General features: G+C 33.6%; 1 protein-coding gene across 1 annotated transcript in view; it reads right to left on the bottom strand.

Annotated features, from left to right (window-relative positions):
- The window catches only part of LOC128986413 (potassium voltage-gated channel subfamily H member 8), a 348,552-nt gene that overhangs the window by 70,377 nt on the left and 262,047 nt on the right, over positions 1-16,128 (bottom strand). Inside the window, exon 7 of the mRNA XM_054406776.1 lies at positions 2,141-2,369. Coding sequence (XP_054262751.1) covers positions 2,141-2,369 — 229 coding nt within the window. The remainder of the gene's footprint in view (positions 1-2,140; positions 2,370-16,128) is intronic.

The following is a 16,128-nucleotide window of genomic DNA, read 5'->3' as shown; positions in this document are numbered from 1 at the left end:
GAGCCAGGCTCCGTGTTATGTGACTCAAGGCTTTAACTGATTAATATGGCAGGGGTTTTGCGGGGGAGGAGTGAGATCAAAATAGTGTTCAATTGGTTCAACAATGAACAAATGCACCTGGAGGAAAACTCTGTGGTGTCACTGACGAAGGGTTATGTTAAGGGTGCGCTCTGCCCCTGCCATTTCATGAAAACGTTAGGGCCTGGGGCAACAGTGTTTCCGAAGGCTACATTTCACGTAGAATCAAAATTAGGGTGTTGTTTTGAAGAGAATTAAATTATCTAAAATATGATGGCTGCAAAATGTTTATTATTGTACCATTAAGACCAAAAATCTTCTTTTGAATATAGACGAAAAACGGCAATTTTAAACTGCTTTAACTAATTATAGCATTGTTACTTGAAAATTCTAAAACCAGGGTTACATAGATTGTTCTTTGTTCTGTAAAACCCCAATCTTTGTTTTTTACTAGCATGTATGAATAGTTTACAAAGGCAATTGCTGTGTTACAGAAAGTCTGCAAGCGCTTCTCACGGCGCTGTTCAATGGCGCGACATAGCTACTGAAGCCCGAGCTGAGGTAGAGCGCACCCTTAAGTTAAGGACAGATTTTAGCCTTCTCAAAGGACGGATCTTTTTAAAGTTTCAACCAGGACAAAAATCTTGGCTACTTTGTTTGATTTTATTTCTTTAATTTTGTAATTTAAATTTAATATCAACACTAGCCAGCTAACTGTAGTCTTTAACTACTAGCTACCTCACCATCCCCCATTTATAAATAAGTATGGTGAATGTTTTTCTGTGACAACATTTAACTCATTGCTTGATTTAAAAAATCTCAGATTGAATTTATATAAGCTATGTAATAACAGAGCTATCAATACATTTCCTTCTTACCGGTACATTAAAAATATCTGCCATTATCATCAGGACTACAGTTTCTCTGTTAATCAGTGATATTTCCTACCAGATAACGTATCACACAACTCCCTGTGGCAGTGTTGTACGAGATGGGTTTCATTATGTGTTCATCAGTGGTTGTCAACTGTGTTCCTTCGTAATTTCTGACAACAATGTATATCCTAGTGGGGACAATTTTCTCATAGTTTCCATGAAATTTACTGATAAGTTAATTCTTTAGATTCAATTTACCTAAATAGAAAGAAAAAGAAAATACGGAGTAAATACAAAAACACAGATATGTTTCATACTGATTGTATGTTAAAGGCTATAGTGGGGTTGTGTAGTTGCATATAGTGGCAGAATATTTCAGTTCTGGCATCGTATACAAGTTTCTGAACCAAAAACCACCCAGACCCCAATTTTTAAGGACCTCGGTCGTCTGTAATGGCATTATCAAGATGGTGGCTGGATGGTGGTTTGCTGCTATTTACTGCACCTAAAATTGCAGCCTCCCCGCCAGAACTGAAATATTTTCCTGCTACCCAACCCGACTACTAAGAAATAAGTAAATTCAGTGATATCTCATGTGTGAAATAACAGTTTAGACTTAGACCATCAAAAAATATATAAATAGTGTAGGGGCATTTGTAAAAATATAGGAAGGTTCGTGGGATTTTGAATGAAGCAATAGTATGATTGGTGGTGATGGATAGGTATGGACATGTAGAATCGTATACTACTTTTTGTCTGAAAGTATGGCATAGCTGGTGTTTTCGGCCGCCATCTTGGATCCGCCATATTGGATATTATTAATATAATTTTAAAATGTAATGATAGTGTTGTGTCACATCATTATACAGATTTTCACGCTAATTTCAATGCCAAAAACTGTTTCTAAAAATCTTTTTTCGCTTGGAAGATATATTCAAATGAAAACTCTCCCCCATACATTTCTTGTGGACGTTTCGTACTTTGATTATTGTTTTGAAATCAACAAGAACTTAGTTATGTTTATTGATCGCAATGTTTTATTTAACAAGACAATGCAAAAAAATACAAATAATGGCGAATATTGGGGATTATTCAAAAACAAAATTTTGCCAAGACTTGAAGTTTTTTGTGTGTGTTTTGCCCAAAGTGCTGGGCCCCCTGACGTGGGGGGCCCTGTGCAGCCACACCTTTTGTACATGGCTGAGTTAACAGGTCTTATTGTATAAAACATTCAGCTATAAACTTACCCACAATGAAGAGGGCTTCTACAACTACATCGCTGACCATGGATGGGCGATCTGTGTTGACGAAGCTGGCATTGTATGGGACAACGATGGCAACATAGAAGGTTGCTATGAGGATCAGCCAATCCCAGCAGCTCTTGAACACCCCGTAGTGGGAGAGCACGAAGCGGGACTTCTTGACGGCAGCAGTCTTGTACTCAGGTAGTGGTGCGTTAGAAGCTTGCAACAATGTCTGAAACATAACCAGGAGGACTGTAAAGTCATGAATAAAAGCTAAGTGGTATTATTAGTAAGTTATTCAGTAAGTGTGGTAATGTGTTGTGTGCCCGTTCTACGGATGTGGATCTTGTAGTCAGTTAAAACCTTAGTATATTCAGAACAGCAATTTGTTTGACGAGATCTGGCCCTTCCAAAGGGCAAAATTTGTTAACTCAAACTGGGTTCCAATTGTTGCAAATTTAGTTAACTTTAACCCTCCGAGTGTCACGTGTTTTGGCCTTAATGTCAGCCTATTTTTTGCTCATTTGCAAGATTTTATTAAAACTGATCTGAGAAGCTTAAAAACAATGTTAATTATACTGTTCTATATACCATTTTGTTTGGAAAATCTTGGGCTTCAATATTATATATAAAACATAAGGAAGATTTTTAAAAAAAAATTTTTTAGGTAAAAAAAATGTATAATTTCGAAAATTTAAAAAAAAAAATAAGTTTGCGCTCAATGAAATTGTATAAATTATAGGCCTATAAATATTTGAAAATAGCCACTTTGTTCTAAATTTTATGAGGATTACAAATATATAATAATTTAAGGAAGTAGATTTGCAAATAAATAAGTTATGGGCAAAAAACAGATTTCAGTACATAGCGCTTAGCTAAGAATGCATAGCCTAACCATAGCTAGGAATCTGGCTGATAATTTACATCAATATCACTACCTACTTCTTCAGGATCATCAACCAGCCCTTCAAAACCACTTAAATCTTCTTATAATGCACCACGTATATCACTACTTTTGATTTTTAACACTAAAACAATGATAAATGTAATAAAACACATCAGTCATCGGTCCGAGGGTAACCTAGCTGTTTACAAATACACGCACGTCAGCTCAGTCAGCTGTCTGCTACAATATTTTCGGAACTAAAATGAATAGTGCTTAGAGACAGACCTCTGGAGAAAGCTTAGAATATTACGGAAAGAACGATACCTAACTCAATCCAGTACAGTCCGATTCAGTTAGTCATAGAGCCTTGCCGTAAACAGTGTTCGCGAGTCGCTGTAGCGACGCACGACACTATACAAAGTGCGTTACGCGTCGCTGCAGCGACGCATGACACTCGGAGGGTTAAAAAAGTATAGGACACAAATCTATAGTTCGGCCGCTTAGAAAACGACCTGCGCGCTAATGCTAAACCAATGCTGGAGGAGGTCGCTTTCTACGCGGCCGAACTATATCTATCTATCTATATACTATTATAAAGAAGAGGTGGTGTATGTGTGTGTGTGTGTGTTTGTATGAGATAAACTACTGAACCGACTGGGCTCAAATTGCACACAAATGAAGCTACAGTTCCGAGGATACATAAAGAACTATTCCCGCTTCGATATTGTCCTAGGGGTCTGCCCCGTGTGCTTTCAAAAATTTGAGGTGAGAGATTTAAAAGTAAATATTGATAGATGGTATCCATGGTAACAAAGAACAAACCTACAAAGTTTAAAAATGTAAACAAGCAGAACTAACTGTCAAATGAATTTTGATTTCACAATTCCACACAGCTGGTTCAAACATATTAAATACTGCACGAATATTAGAACAGAGAGGGTAAGGATTATAAATTTTAAATAATGATGTCACTTGTAAAAATTATTTAACATCACTTAAATGGAGCTGTCAAACCATATTTTAATGTAATTTCATTAGTGTATGATTCTTTCAGTTACTTCATTTGTTTATGTTTATGATCTATTATACTAAGTTTGTACTAATATTTGTGAAATGCTGTAATAATATTTTACAGGGAATAATTCGTTGTAAAAGAAATCATTCATGGATATAAGAAATAATTAAGATTCTATAATCATTGCCAGGCCATTATCCTGAGTTTTATGAGGTTTATTTTTTTTATTTATTTTTGTGTAAACAGCAATATAATCCCCCTGCCGCAGCAAATCTATAGACTGAGTGAATGTCCATTTGCCTGATTATAATTTCACTAAAATATGTTAGAAAACTACCCTATTTTCCATATTTGTTTCTATTTTCCTATTTTTTTATATTTTTCGGTTTGTAACTATTGTGATAGCTTTTTTGTTTACAGTGCAAACCATTAAAACGTTCATTTATTGTACCTTAAAATCTATCATTGGTTTTGTATCGTAGGTAGCCTAAATAAGTATGAACGGTATGAGTTAACCAACACCAACTATTATCGAGTTAAGTTATACAGTTATATTTTGTTTCTGAATTAAATGGTAGGAGTAAGACCATTCGGCATCTTCAAAGAACCAACATTGTCTCTTTTGCATACTGACCCCGTTGCAAGGCACAGGTATAGCTGCTAGCAAATACGAATAGTAGCGCTGGTTTGCAGTAGCTGTTCAAATAACAAGCGACCGGCGCTACTAATTGTGACCAACGGGATTATTTGGTATCTTATATAAATTAGAGTTAATCAGTACGACCACAAATGTCTTCTTTCTAAATATAAATTCCATAATACCCCGACTGCAGCAAACCTGCAGCCTAAGCAAAATTCCATTTGTGTGACTTTATTTTCAATTAAATCTAATTCAATAACATTAGGTTTAACATATTATCTAGGTTTTCTGCCTACAGAGAGGGTAACGAAGTGTGATTTATATGCAAATATTATTAGCTTAGTATGAAAGAAAGAAATTTGCCAAGTTTGATAAAAATATATCCATAAACAAGCAATATTACAACAGTTTACTAATCCTAATAATATTATAAGTAAGAAAGTTTGGATGTATGGATGGATTGATGGATGGATGGATGGATGGATGTTTGTGACAAGGTTGAAATTTGGTATGATGATAGCTGACATTCCCGATTAATATATAGACATATTCTTACCTCAAAAACCCTTTCAGGCTCCGCCCCAGTGGCTCTCTGGCTCTCGATTTTCTCATGTTAACCTTATGAGTATTCATATTTAAGGGAATAAACAAATTTTGTCAGCCGTTTCAACTGTACAAGTTGGTTCTATGATATTAAATAGCATTAAAAGTAAGGCTTACCAACAGGGTGCAGCACTATTATGTTTTTTTGCATTTATTACAACAGCTAATTTGAACCAACTAGCAACAAAAAGTTGTGGTACACAATGATAACTTTACTTTTTCCATGGTTTAGGTGCAGTGGTAGAACATTAGGGCTTTGGTAGATGTGTGCTACACTATGGGATACCGTATAAATTTAAAGACCAAATTTCCTTAAACCGTGTCCTCTCCCATAACTGCAATAAGCATTTTATACTTCTATGCCAACCCCGTACGAAAGACGGGTACTCTGCTAGTACCTGATAAACGCTTCCTTCAGTTAATTTTTTTCAATAAAACTTGAAAAGAGCCAGAATTTCACAGTTTTTAGAGTATCTTGGGGATGGCACAGGGTAATACTGTAGGGTTGCAAACTTGGGTATAAAGTCTTAGGGAACCTAACAGCAACAGCATACACAAAAATCATAGATACATGCACGTTTTGCGATGTTTGCCTTGTTTCGTTTAAATATTGACTGGCCTAGTTACATCTGGTGCTGAAATAAGGTTTTGGAACAGAAAACTTCCAATATTGTTTTGAGGTTACAGGTTTTATTCGGTACATATTTCAGATTTAATAACATGACCAACAACTCCTAAAATGTAATTAAGTGTGTACTTTAATCACTTGTAAGATATGTTTCAACCGCCTTTTATTAATTTATGAACTTTTATTAAGTAAATTATACTGCTTTTAATTAAATAAAAAGTTTGGTATTCGAGGTTGAATGGAAACTGTCTTTTTATAGGTGCAAACATCATGAAAAAGTACTTTTCACAGTCCAAAGCTTTCTCCCAAGAAATATGAAAGGTTTGCTGCAGCTGGGGTATTATTTTTATCAATGTGTGCCTGCTTGTTTTTATAACCCTTATAATTGTATAACTGTTTCCTTGTAAACCATAACCATACCCATAAAAAACAAATGTTATTGATGACTAGTCACTCCATTAGTCTTGAATAAAGTCATTTGAATGATTGAGTCCATTCAATACTCATGAATCTCTATAAAAGGGGACTCGATATAAGGGAACTAAGCTCAGAGTGCTTTATGATGACTTTTACCGTATCTCCCAGTATGACCTTTCATTTGAAAAAGTAATCTCACTTCACTTTGAATGATTAATTTAGGCTGTTTTCTTCCAATCATGACTGATGAAATATCTGGTAGGTATATTCTACAGGGAAGGTATTGAGGTGTGGTTTTTATTGAATTATTGATAGCTTAGTCGTGGTGCTGTTTGGTGGCCCTTTGTGGTGCACGCATATTTGATAGAGTTGATAATTGAAAAAAAGCTGAGGTCGGAAAATGAGCGAGAGTTAAAAAGTCACTTTTGCCCGAGTGGTGAATATTTTTTGTCATATTTAATTAACAAACAAAGCTAGAAAGCAAAATCTTTTTTATGTAAAGATAACCTCTCAAAACGACTTCCAGCTTGTTTTAAATTCTGCCAATGCAAATAAGCAGCTGTTTAGTAAGTGATTAAATCATTTATTCTATTACGATTGTTACAGTACATCAATATGCTAAACCGCTAAAACCTTATCTAATAAATCAATCGATAAATCATTTTGATCGATACTATTGCCACAATCGAAATTTACAACTATCTGTTTACTACAGCTAATTTTTACTCCCTAGAGAATAAAAATAATTTTTACTCCCTAGAGAGTAAAAAGGATACTTTAGACCCGCAACTCATGCATTACAAACGTCTGGTTTTGCTGCAGTTTGACGAAAAATGATATAAATTCATATAAATATATATGTAATATATATATATAGCATGATAATTGAAACAAAAATGATCCGATTTCGATAAAATTTGGTACAAACGTGAACAACCAGATTTATTCAAACGAGTTTGCGAACCAGCTTGATTGGACCACAGGAACGGGGTTTTATAGGGAGATTAGTGGGTGAAAATTAGTTTTTCAAATTTTTGATCCTCAAAACTTGAAATTTCCCAATTTCTCTCTAAACCATTTTGAAGAGCTTAAAAAAATAATTTAGTACCTAAATCAAAGTGTTATATTCTTATGGAGAATAAGTAAACTGTTTTGGTTTAACAGTAGGATTACCTTATTGAGGAAAAAAAGATATAAAGGAACAAATAAAAACCTATAAACGTAGAAAGACTACACTACTGCAAGAGGGAGCTCGTCACTCCGAAAATTATATGTGTTTAAATATATGTTTTTATTGGTGAATTTTAATCCTTTCCCATCTGTAAGCCTGCTGTTGAACCCATCCATTAATAACTCCTTGACTTTTCTGGCCTAAAGATATGTCATTATTACCAAAAAGGGGTACAGTAATCTCAAAGTGATATGTTTATTTGTAAGTACTAATAGTTGTTTTGTAACTTTGAAGAGCTTATTTCTTATAATTTTAGATCATACTCCACTGCAAAGGACTAATAAAGCTCCCAGTAAATACTTTAAGTATAATTTAAGCTTTTGAACCATTACCCTAACTCAATATACCAACAGAGCTGAAAACTCTAAATCTCTTGGAAGCTGAGGAAATCAAAAAGTAGTTAGAAGGACTAGGTCAGCTCACAAGGGACAAAACTTTACACCATCTTTGTAACTTTAGATGAGGGAGTCTATAAACCTAAAAGTAAAATAATTTATACACTTTTCTGGTACCTTAAAACTAATTGCTTAAAACAGTTTACAACTGAAATAGACATTATATGAGTAACAGTTATCAGCTCGATTTGCTTTCAGTGGGATAGATTTTGCAGGTTTTGTTAAAAAATTTTGTTTGCCATTCTTTATCATTTGCTCAATTATTGTATACCGTAATAGTCTAGTAAAATTATGATTTGACCTGGGCAAAATTGCTTCATAAGCCATTGAAGTGGTATTCGACTCAACAAATGTTACTTTACAACATATCCAAAATCCGACCATGGGAAAGTGTCTAAAAATAAATTTTTAAATGGCGGCTATTTTCCTTAAGGGCAATTTATTTTAAAACACCAATAGTCAGATAAATATGGGATATGGCCTTAAAACAATGCAAGAAAACATTGTATGGTTTTTATTTGGTATAGTGTTGGGTGTGCATAGTGACGTACTAAAAGTTGACAAAAATCGGTCTACAGGAAACCCCCTCAAATGACGATTAAAAATGGCGGATATATCACATGCATTTTTATGCATATTTTTTAGATATTTACTTGAGATTACCACCGATATTTATTGGGTGGTCAGTACTGTATTTTGATAGGGAACGCATTTGGCCGCCATCTTGGATCTGCCATATTGGATCCGCCATATTGGATATACATATATTTTTTAAGCGTAATGATAGTGTTGTGACACATCATTATAATTTAGATTTTCATGATGATTTTAATGCGAAAATCCGTTTTTAAATATATTTTTTCGTTTTGAAGATATGTTCAAACAAAAATTCTCCCTCATCTATTTCTTATGGACGTTACGTAGTCTGAACATTTTTTAAGATAATTTTTCTTATATCTCCAGTTTTTACAAACGCTTGCAGTTTGTTCTAGCCTTAAAATATTCGGTGATAAAAGTGTTTTCATTTGAGCTATTGATCATTAAAATTGGAAGTGTTATAGACGAGCTACAAACCCTAACACAATATTAAATTTAACTTTTTAGAAATAAGTTTTTATTAAAAGATGTATATCTCGGGCTGCTAATATGTCACCAAGTTCTTTCCTGTCTCAAATTACTCAGTGGATGTTTGGCTTCAATTTTATGTATCACTTAATAAAATCTGACAAATTTAAAATGAGGCATGAATCTTTAATTAACAGTAAATTATTTCGTTTACAAAATTTGTCTTTAGTTTAGGGCATTTATTCCCAATTCTAATTACTCCCAATAAGTAATCCATACCTAAAACAAAAGTCAATAATGTTAATATTTATTTTAGACTGTAAAGATTTTTGGGATTTATTTAGAATTGGGGATATATGTCTAAACTAAAGACAAATTTTGAAAAACTAACAATCTACTGTTAAATAAAGATTCATGACTCAATTAAAATTTATCAGATTTTATTAAATGGTTAATAAAATTAAAGCCAAAGATTCACTGAGTAATTTGAGACCTGAATGAACTTGGTGACATATTAACATCCCGAGATATACATCTTTTAATAAAAACTTATATCTAAAAAGTTAAATTTAATATTGTGTTAGGGGTCGTAGATCGTTTCTAAATCATCCGATTTTAATGATCAATAGCTCAATTTTTAACCCTTTTATCACAGAATATTTTAAGGCTAGAACAAACTGCAAGCGTTAGTAAAAACTGGAGATATAAGAAAAATTATCTTAAAAAATGTTCAATTAAGAAACTTCCATAAGAAATGTATGGGGGTACGACTTTTTGTTTTTTAGTCTTTTTGCATTGCCTGCTTTGATATGTTTACTATTTCATACTATAGTATTCATGTTTACTGTTTCCTATAATAGTTGTTTTCTCACATATTTGTTCAAACGTCTGAGAATAATGTCCTTCTTGGTGAAAAACTAGTACTACCGTACAGTATCTGACCGCCAACCCTAGAGTGATTATTGAATATGGTACATTCTTCTTTAATGACCCATTGCGCAACTGTGGGTAAACAGAACGGACTGTCTTGTTCTGCTTCTTTAGGGGAGTGCCAGATCAATGAATGTAAGAACATTAAAATAAAACTAGTGTACATGTTGCTCGAAATCGAGCAATTGAAAAGAAGTACAGGTGTTATTTATAAACAAATAACTTGTTTGAAAACTAATAACAGTCATAATTTTCGATGATTTTAAAAGAGTCAACTAAAATATTATTAACTAATGGAAATACTCATAATTTACATAACAGTCCTATTCCAGTTTAGGCCTAAAGGGTAAATTTTTAACAACCAAACTGCCCATGGACGGGAAAAGGTAAGCTTACAATTTAAGTCATCGTAAAAAGGCTGTCAGCTTTTATAAAGTACCGTACCTAAGTTATTTAGCCAATTTGTAGACAATAAGGTGTAGGCTACTTTAAACTCTACAGGACAGAGTTAGGCAAAAACTCGGAGAACTCTGAAACATGGTGTTATTTATCATAGGCTTACTCATATGCAAAATCCTTAAAATAAAAAAATCAGTAACTAATAACTTATACCATTAAACACAAACCAACATCAAAAACTATACACATTTTTAATACAACATGGATAATTTACACATTGACCGTTTACAATTAACATATGTTCTTCTTCTCACTATTAATTTTTGCTTCGCAACGGGAAAAATCTGTTTCATAATCATTGAAATAGATTTATTAAATAATCTATAATATATTTTAAGATTAAATAAACCTATCACATAGTTGTTTTATTTTTTTGGGTCAGCTGTCTGAAATTTTGTAATAGGCATTTGACAGTTCTGGTTGTTAACAATTAAATGTCAAAGCAAATATAACATTGTGAATTTTCTCATGCTTCCATGGAGACCAACTATTAATATTTAATTTCTGACAACAGCTGGAGTTTCAAAACAGTATTTGTTTCCCATGTTAATCTTATGGAGAAATACGAAACTTTAAAGGGCCCCAGGGCCTCACTCTCTAATTATTTCCCTAAAAAGAAGGTTTCCTGCACAACTTCACGTTACGCTCTTTCCAATGACATCAAAAACATGTCAATCGGTTCAGTAGTTTCGGAGGAGTAATTGTCACAAAAATCCTGCTTGCGTATTAAATAAGTACGAGAGCACGCCCCGTGGTCGAAAAATCGACCAAAAGTATGTATTGTACAAACTTCTCTATTTTCATCCCACACTGTAAATAAAACATGTGATTGGAATGTCTTCCATTTGTTTTGATTTTCTGTTTATATTGTGTTGTTATTTTGTCATCACCATAGCAACCAATAAAACCCATGTTAATTTTTTAAAATTTCAAATTCATTTTTTGTGCTTATTTTTGAGCCTATTTTAATTTATAAAGGGATTCTGCACACCTACAGGAAAATAGCTTTCTAACGGTATGCGTAGATTTTCCCTACGATACACACGAGCTGAGAAAAAAGGTTTTAAAGAAACATGCTTGCCTATTAATATATAGATAGATATAGATAGATTATAATAGTTATTAAAATGAATAGTTTGCCCAAGAAAACTTATTAAATTTAGTTGTTTTTTTGTAACTATGGAAACGGAAATGTACATACAACTATGCCCTCGTCGTTTTAATAAAGTCTATTCTTGTATTTATTTGATATTTCAACATCCAATCTGATATTTAATTTATGTATATGTGCTTTCCGTTATCCCATACCACCAAAAGTCTTAAAACAAATATCACAAAAATTTGAAAATTTGCCGCCATTTTGAATTTGATTTTTTACTAATTTCCCATGGTCGGATTTCGTCGGATTTTGGATATGTTATAAAGCACTATTTTCTGTGATGAATACCACTTCAATCGCTTGTGAAGCAATTTTGCCCAGGTTTAAGGGTAAATTGTCGTATTTTGCCTGGACTATAACTATTTAATGTACAAGAGTGGGTTAAGATAAACATACAAAGAAAAACCAATAAAAGAAAACTCTTAATTTTAAACATATTTTAAACATGTTGGGGGTTTTTAAATGCTTATAAAGCATGCATTTATGTTTAACTAGAGGTCGTCCAGTTGTCGAAAACTCGACCTCAAGTATGTATGGACAGACCTCTCTTTTTTCACCCCACGCTGTAAATAAAATATGTGATCGGAATTTATTCTTTTATTTGTTTTGATCTTCTCTTTTCTGTTTCTCAACAGCAAACATCGTGGCAACCTATTTAGATTTTTTTAAATTTAAATTTTTTTTTGTGTTTATTTTTGAACATATTTTAATTTATAAAGGGAATCTATACATCTACAGGAAAATATCTTTCTAACAGTATATTCATAATAGACTTTCCCTGCGATGCACAAAAGCTGAAAAAAAAGAAACATGCTTGCCTATTAATTAATATATAGAACTGGCTGCTGTGCCCGTGCTTCGTAGAAGGAAGAAAAATCAGTTTCATGATCATTGAAATAGATTTAGAACAATTAATCTGTCATTAAGTTTTAGATTAAAATCGTGCCACATAGTTGTGTAAAATATCATATTAAATTTCTTTGGATCAACTGTGTGAAATTGTGAAATGGCCATTTGGCAGTTCTGTTTGTTTACATTTAAATGTCAACGCAAAGGTAAACATGCTTCCATGGAGACCAATTAATATTTACTTTTGAAAATCTCATCTAAAAACTTTGAGGATCCAAGGGGCTTAGCCCGAGAGGAACTTGGGGAAGTGAATAGGCCTATGGCCTATGACATTCCTAGATATGTGGACCATCTTTGTGCTTAGTTTTGGCTGTATCGGTTTAGTATTTCAGCCGACAGAGCTGCCCAGACAGATACCATCTCGTGTAATATTTTCATTGATTTATGTTTTATAATACGTAGGCTACACAACATTTTTAACATTTTTGAAATTAAAATAATTTTAACTTAATGTTTTCCTTTAATTTAATGTTCAGTTAAAAGATCTAGTATGGTAAGCAATTCATTACTCTTTCTTGGAGAATAACACATGGTTGGTAACAGTAACACTTTCTCTCAGCAGCTTTGAAGGTCAACTATCCAATCTTATCTTAACACATATTTCAGTAAAATAATTAATCACTAAGCAAGTGCCAAAACATAATCTGTTGGTGATAGGAGAAAATGAAGTTGAGCTTAACAAGAATAGGTCTATAGACAAGGCAAGGGTTATCTCACATGTAGAATTAACCGAGTGAATTAATATATTATTTCACTAGCTGTTGTACCCGTGCTTTGCAACGGGAAGAGAACAGGAAATAGAAACATTTTGATCTTTACATCTGTTGATAAAATAGTTACACATAAGCCTTTTAAAAACAAAATTTTACCTTTATGGCCTTAATAGGATAGCTGTTGTCTTAAATGTAAAAAAATAATAGTACTGCACCCTGTTGGTAAACCTTGTAACTTTTTAATGCTATTCAATATCATAGAACCAACTTATGCAGTTGAAACAGCTAGCTGACAAAATTCTTTTATTCCTTTTAAATACGATTACTCATAAGGTTAACATGGGAAACTCCAGAGCCACTGGGGCGGAGCCCGGAATGACTTTTAAGATAAGAATGCGTCTATATGTTAATTGGGAATGTGAGCTATCATCATACAAAATTTCAGCCCAATCCGACCAGTATTTTTCGCGTTTACTTGTCACAAACATACATCCATCCATCCATACATCCAAACTTTCTCATTTATAATATTAGTAGGATATCATGTCATTAAGTAGTTGATTCATATATGTAGTGGTAAGCATATGTGGCTGTTCTTGTTGCTTTTTAGAGTGGAATTTATTGTTATGTATTACTGATTGGAGCGAGCAAAGCTAATCATCTATTATATTCCACACTGATTTCGTGTTCCACATTCTCCTGAACGGCTCAAGTGATCACGAAATTTACACAGTCATAGTAACCAACTTTGGGAAGGTATAAATCGGACTGCAGGGATTTTCCCTTCTTGAATTTAAACTTTCAGATATTCAACATTTGCTTTATGGGTTGATTGGTCGCCATGATAGTTTTAGCAGGATAGTAATAAAAAGAGTCGTAAAATTATACAAATAGAGAACAAAAGGAAAGATTGGACTATACAGTTACCAATTAGAGCCTATGCACCATTGACTTGAGGACACATATAGACTTCCTATTTAGATAAATCACATGTCAGACCATATATGTCGACATTATATAAATCATTTATATAATTTATGAGACTTGAGAAAATAATTTAGACGGTTTATAAACATGTCTTTACTCAATTTGGCTGTAGCAAGTTAGTCAGTATCCTGAAGTAAATGATTTACCAGGCCATTGCACATTTGTAACTTCAAACACTGTCAATGTACAAATACAAATACATAATATGATAGAGCTGTTCAATCGATACAACTTGGTAGTTAGCATTTTAGATGATAAAGTGAGTATAGCAGATGTGTTCAGTGTGATTCAAATATAAAGCTCTCAAGCACCGCAACAGGTTCCTTTAGAGTTGTCCGTTGCATATTGATGGTGAGGGTGCCACTACTTGCTTTGTGTGATTGTGTCCTCCAGAATAGCCTCCATTTGATTTGAGATGTTTTGTATCTGCAGAGTAGGCCTGTAAACCTATACTTTTACATTATCATTGAAGATCTTCACCTTTTTTACTTCAAAATATTTTTTTTAAATAACAGCGCACCATTTTCATTAGAAGCTTACTTCCTATTAACTGTAAATCTACATAGGTAGCTAATAAATAGTTATAAATGTACAGTTAATAGAAGTAAGTTACCTAATGGTGTTATCTTATTCTACAGGGTTAGGCAAAAGTCTGGAACCCCCCAGTTAACTTTTTAACGCGTTGCGTTAGGAAAACCAAACTCGGCACATATTTACAACATAAGAAAATGCACTTTTGAATCAAAGTTACAACTTTGCCCCAGCCCCCAAAATGGGATATTTTGGGGGCAACCCCAAATTTTCAAAAAGATGAGGTTGAATGGACAGCAATTTTCAAGTTGTGAGATGTGCGTAAGGGGTATGTACTGCAGTTAGTATTGGTGTTAAATATTGACTGATGTTTTTGTACAAAGGAAAGGGTTTCAAGGATGTATAGTGATGGAAGAATCAAAATAGCAGCTAACCTGAATGATTCCTTACAAGATCGTATTTTGAAAAGTGAAAATATACCATGCATTTTTTTGCATTTAAAAACGAATTCATGCTGTTGGGATTAATATAAATAGAAATCATCTAACACAAATTTATAGTTACATAAAAAGTAACTGAATGTGAATAAACAACCAACTTAGGAAAGTTACGAGTTAAAACAGACATGTTTAAGGCAGCTCGATAGTGAATCAATTATAGAGATCATTAAGAACAATCAATCGTTCCGCTCACTCTCAGCGGTTATGGCCTATTCCGCCCGAGTTTTATTTCGCCCGGAGCCTAATTACTCCCAATTCGCCCGCGGTCCCAGATTAACCCCTATAATCCTCCGCTCTACCTGCGTCAGGAGTCCTATTCCATCCACGGTGGCGAAGCCCCGCCTCCTAGGACCCCACCCACCCCCAACTATGTAAAAGTCCTCCCCTACCCATCACCCCGTTATCCACCTCCGACTACACGGTTATTTAAGCTTAAAATATTTATTTGATAAACCAGACAAACCAAGTGAATTTCCTTTATATTAATGTAAAGTTTAAACACGACGTTTTAAGCATTAAAATATAAAGGGGCATGTGCCCTTATTGATGTAGCCGTTGTAAAGATATGTTGAATCTTTATAATCTGGAACTTTCCTTTGCGTTGAAACGCTTCAACAGTGATATTGATACATGTTTACGACATAACAGATTAATAAAATTTGCTACCTATGTGCTGTTAGTTACTGTATGTTTGTCTCCCTATCCAAAATGTGCAAATAAGCAATTTAATTATTTTAAATATTGCGTTTAACGGCAAACAGAAACATATGATAACACTGCAATCCAAGACATGGCCAAACAAAGTCCACTAGTTAGCGGCTTCTAGTGTTAAATACCCAACTGCACACTTTTGAGTTTTCTTTATTATTCAATGTAAATAATTCACCTATTGGGTTTGATGATGATTGGAGTGTCGAATCGAA

This window comes from Macrosteles quadrilineatus, unplaced genomic scaffold (genome assembly GCF_028750875.1).
Source record: "Macrosteles quadrilineatus isolate MER2022 unplaced genomic scaffold, UCM_ALF_1.0 Scaffold_2__2_contigs__length_208266976, whole genome shotgun sequence".
Lineage (NCBI taxonomy): Eukaryota > Metazoa > Arthropoda > Insecta > Hemiptera > Cicadellidae > Macrosteles > Macrosteles quadrilineatus.
Note: the sequence above shows the minus strand (reverse complement) of the source record. Positions and strands in the feature narration are given on the sequence as shown.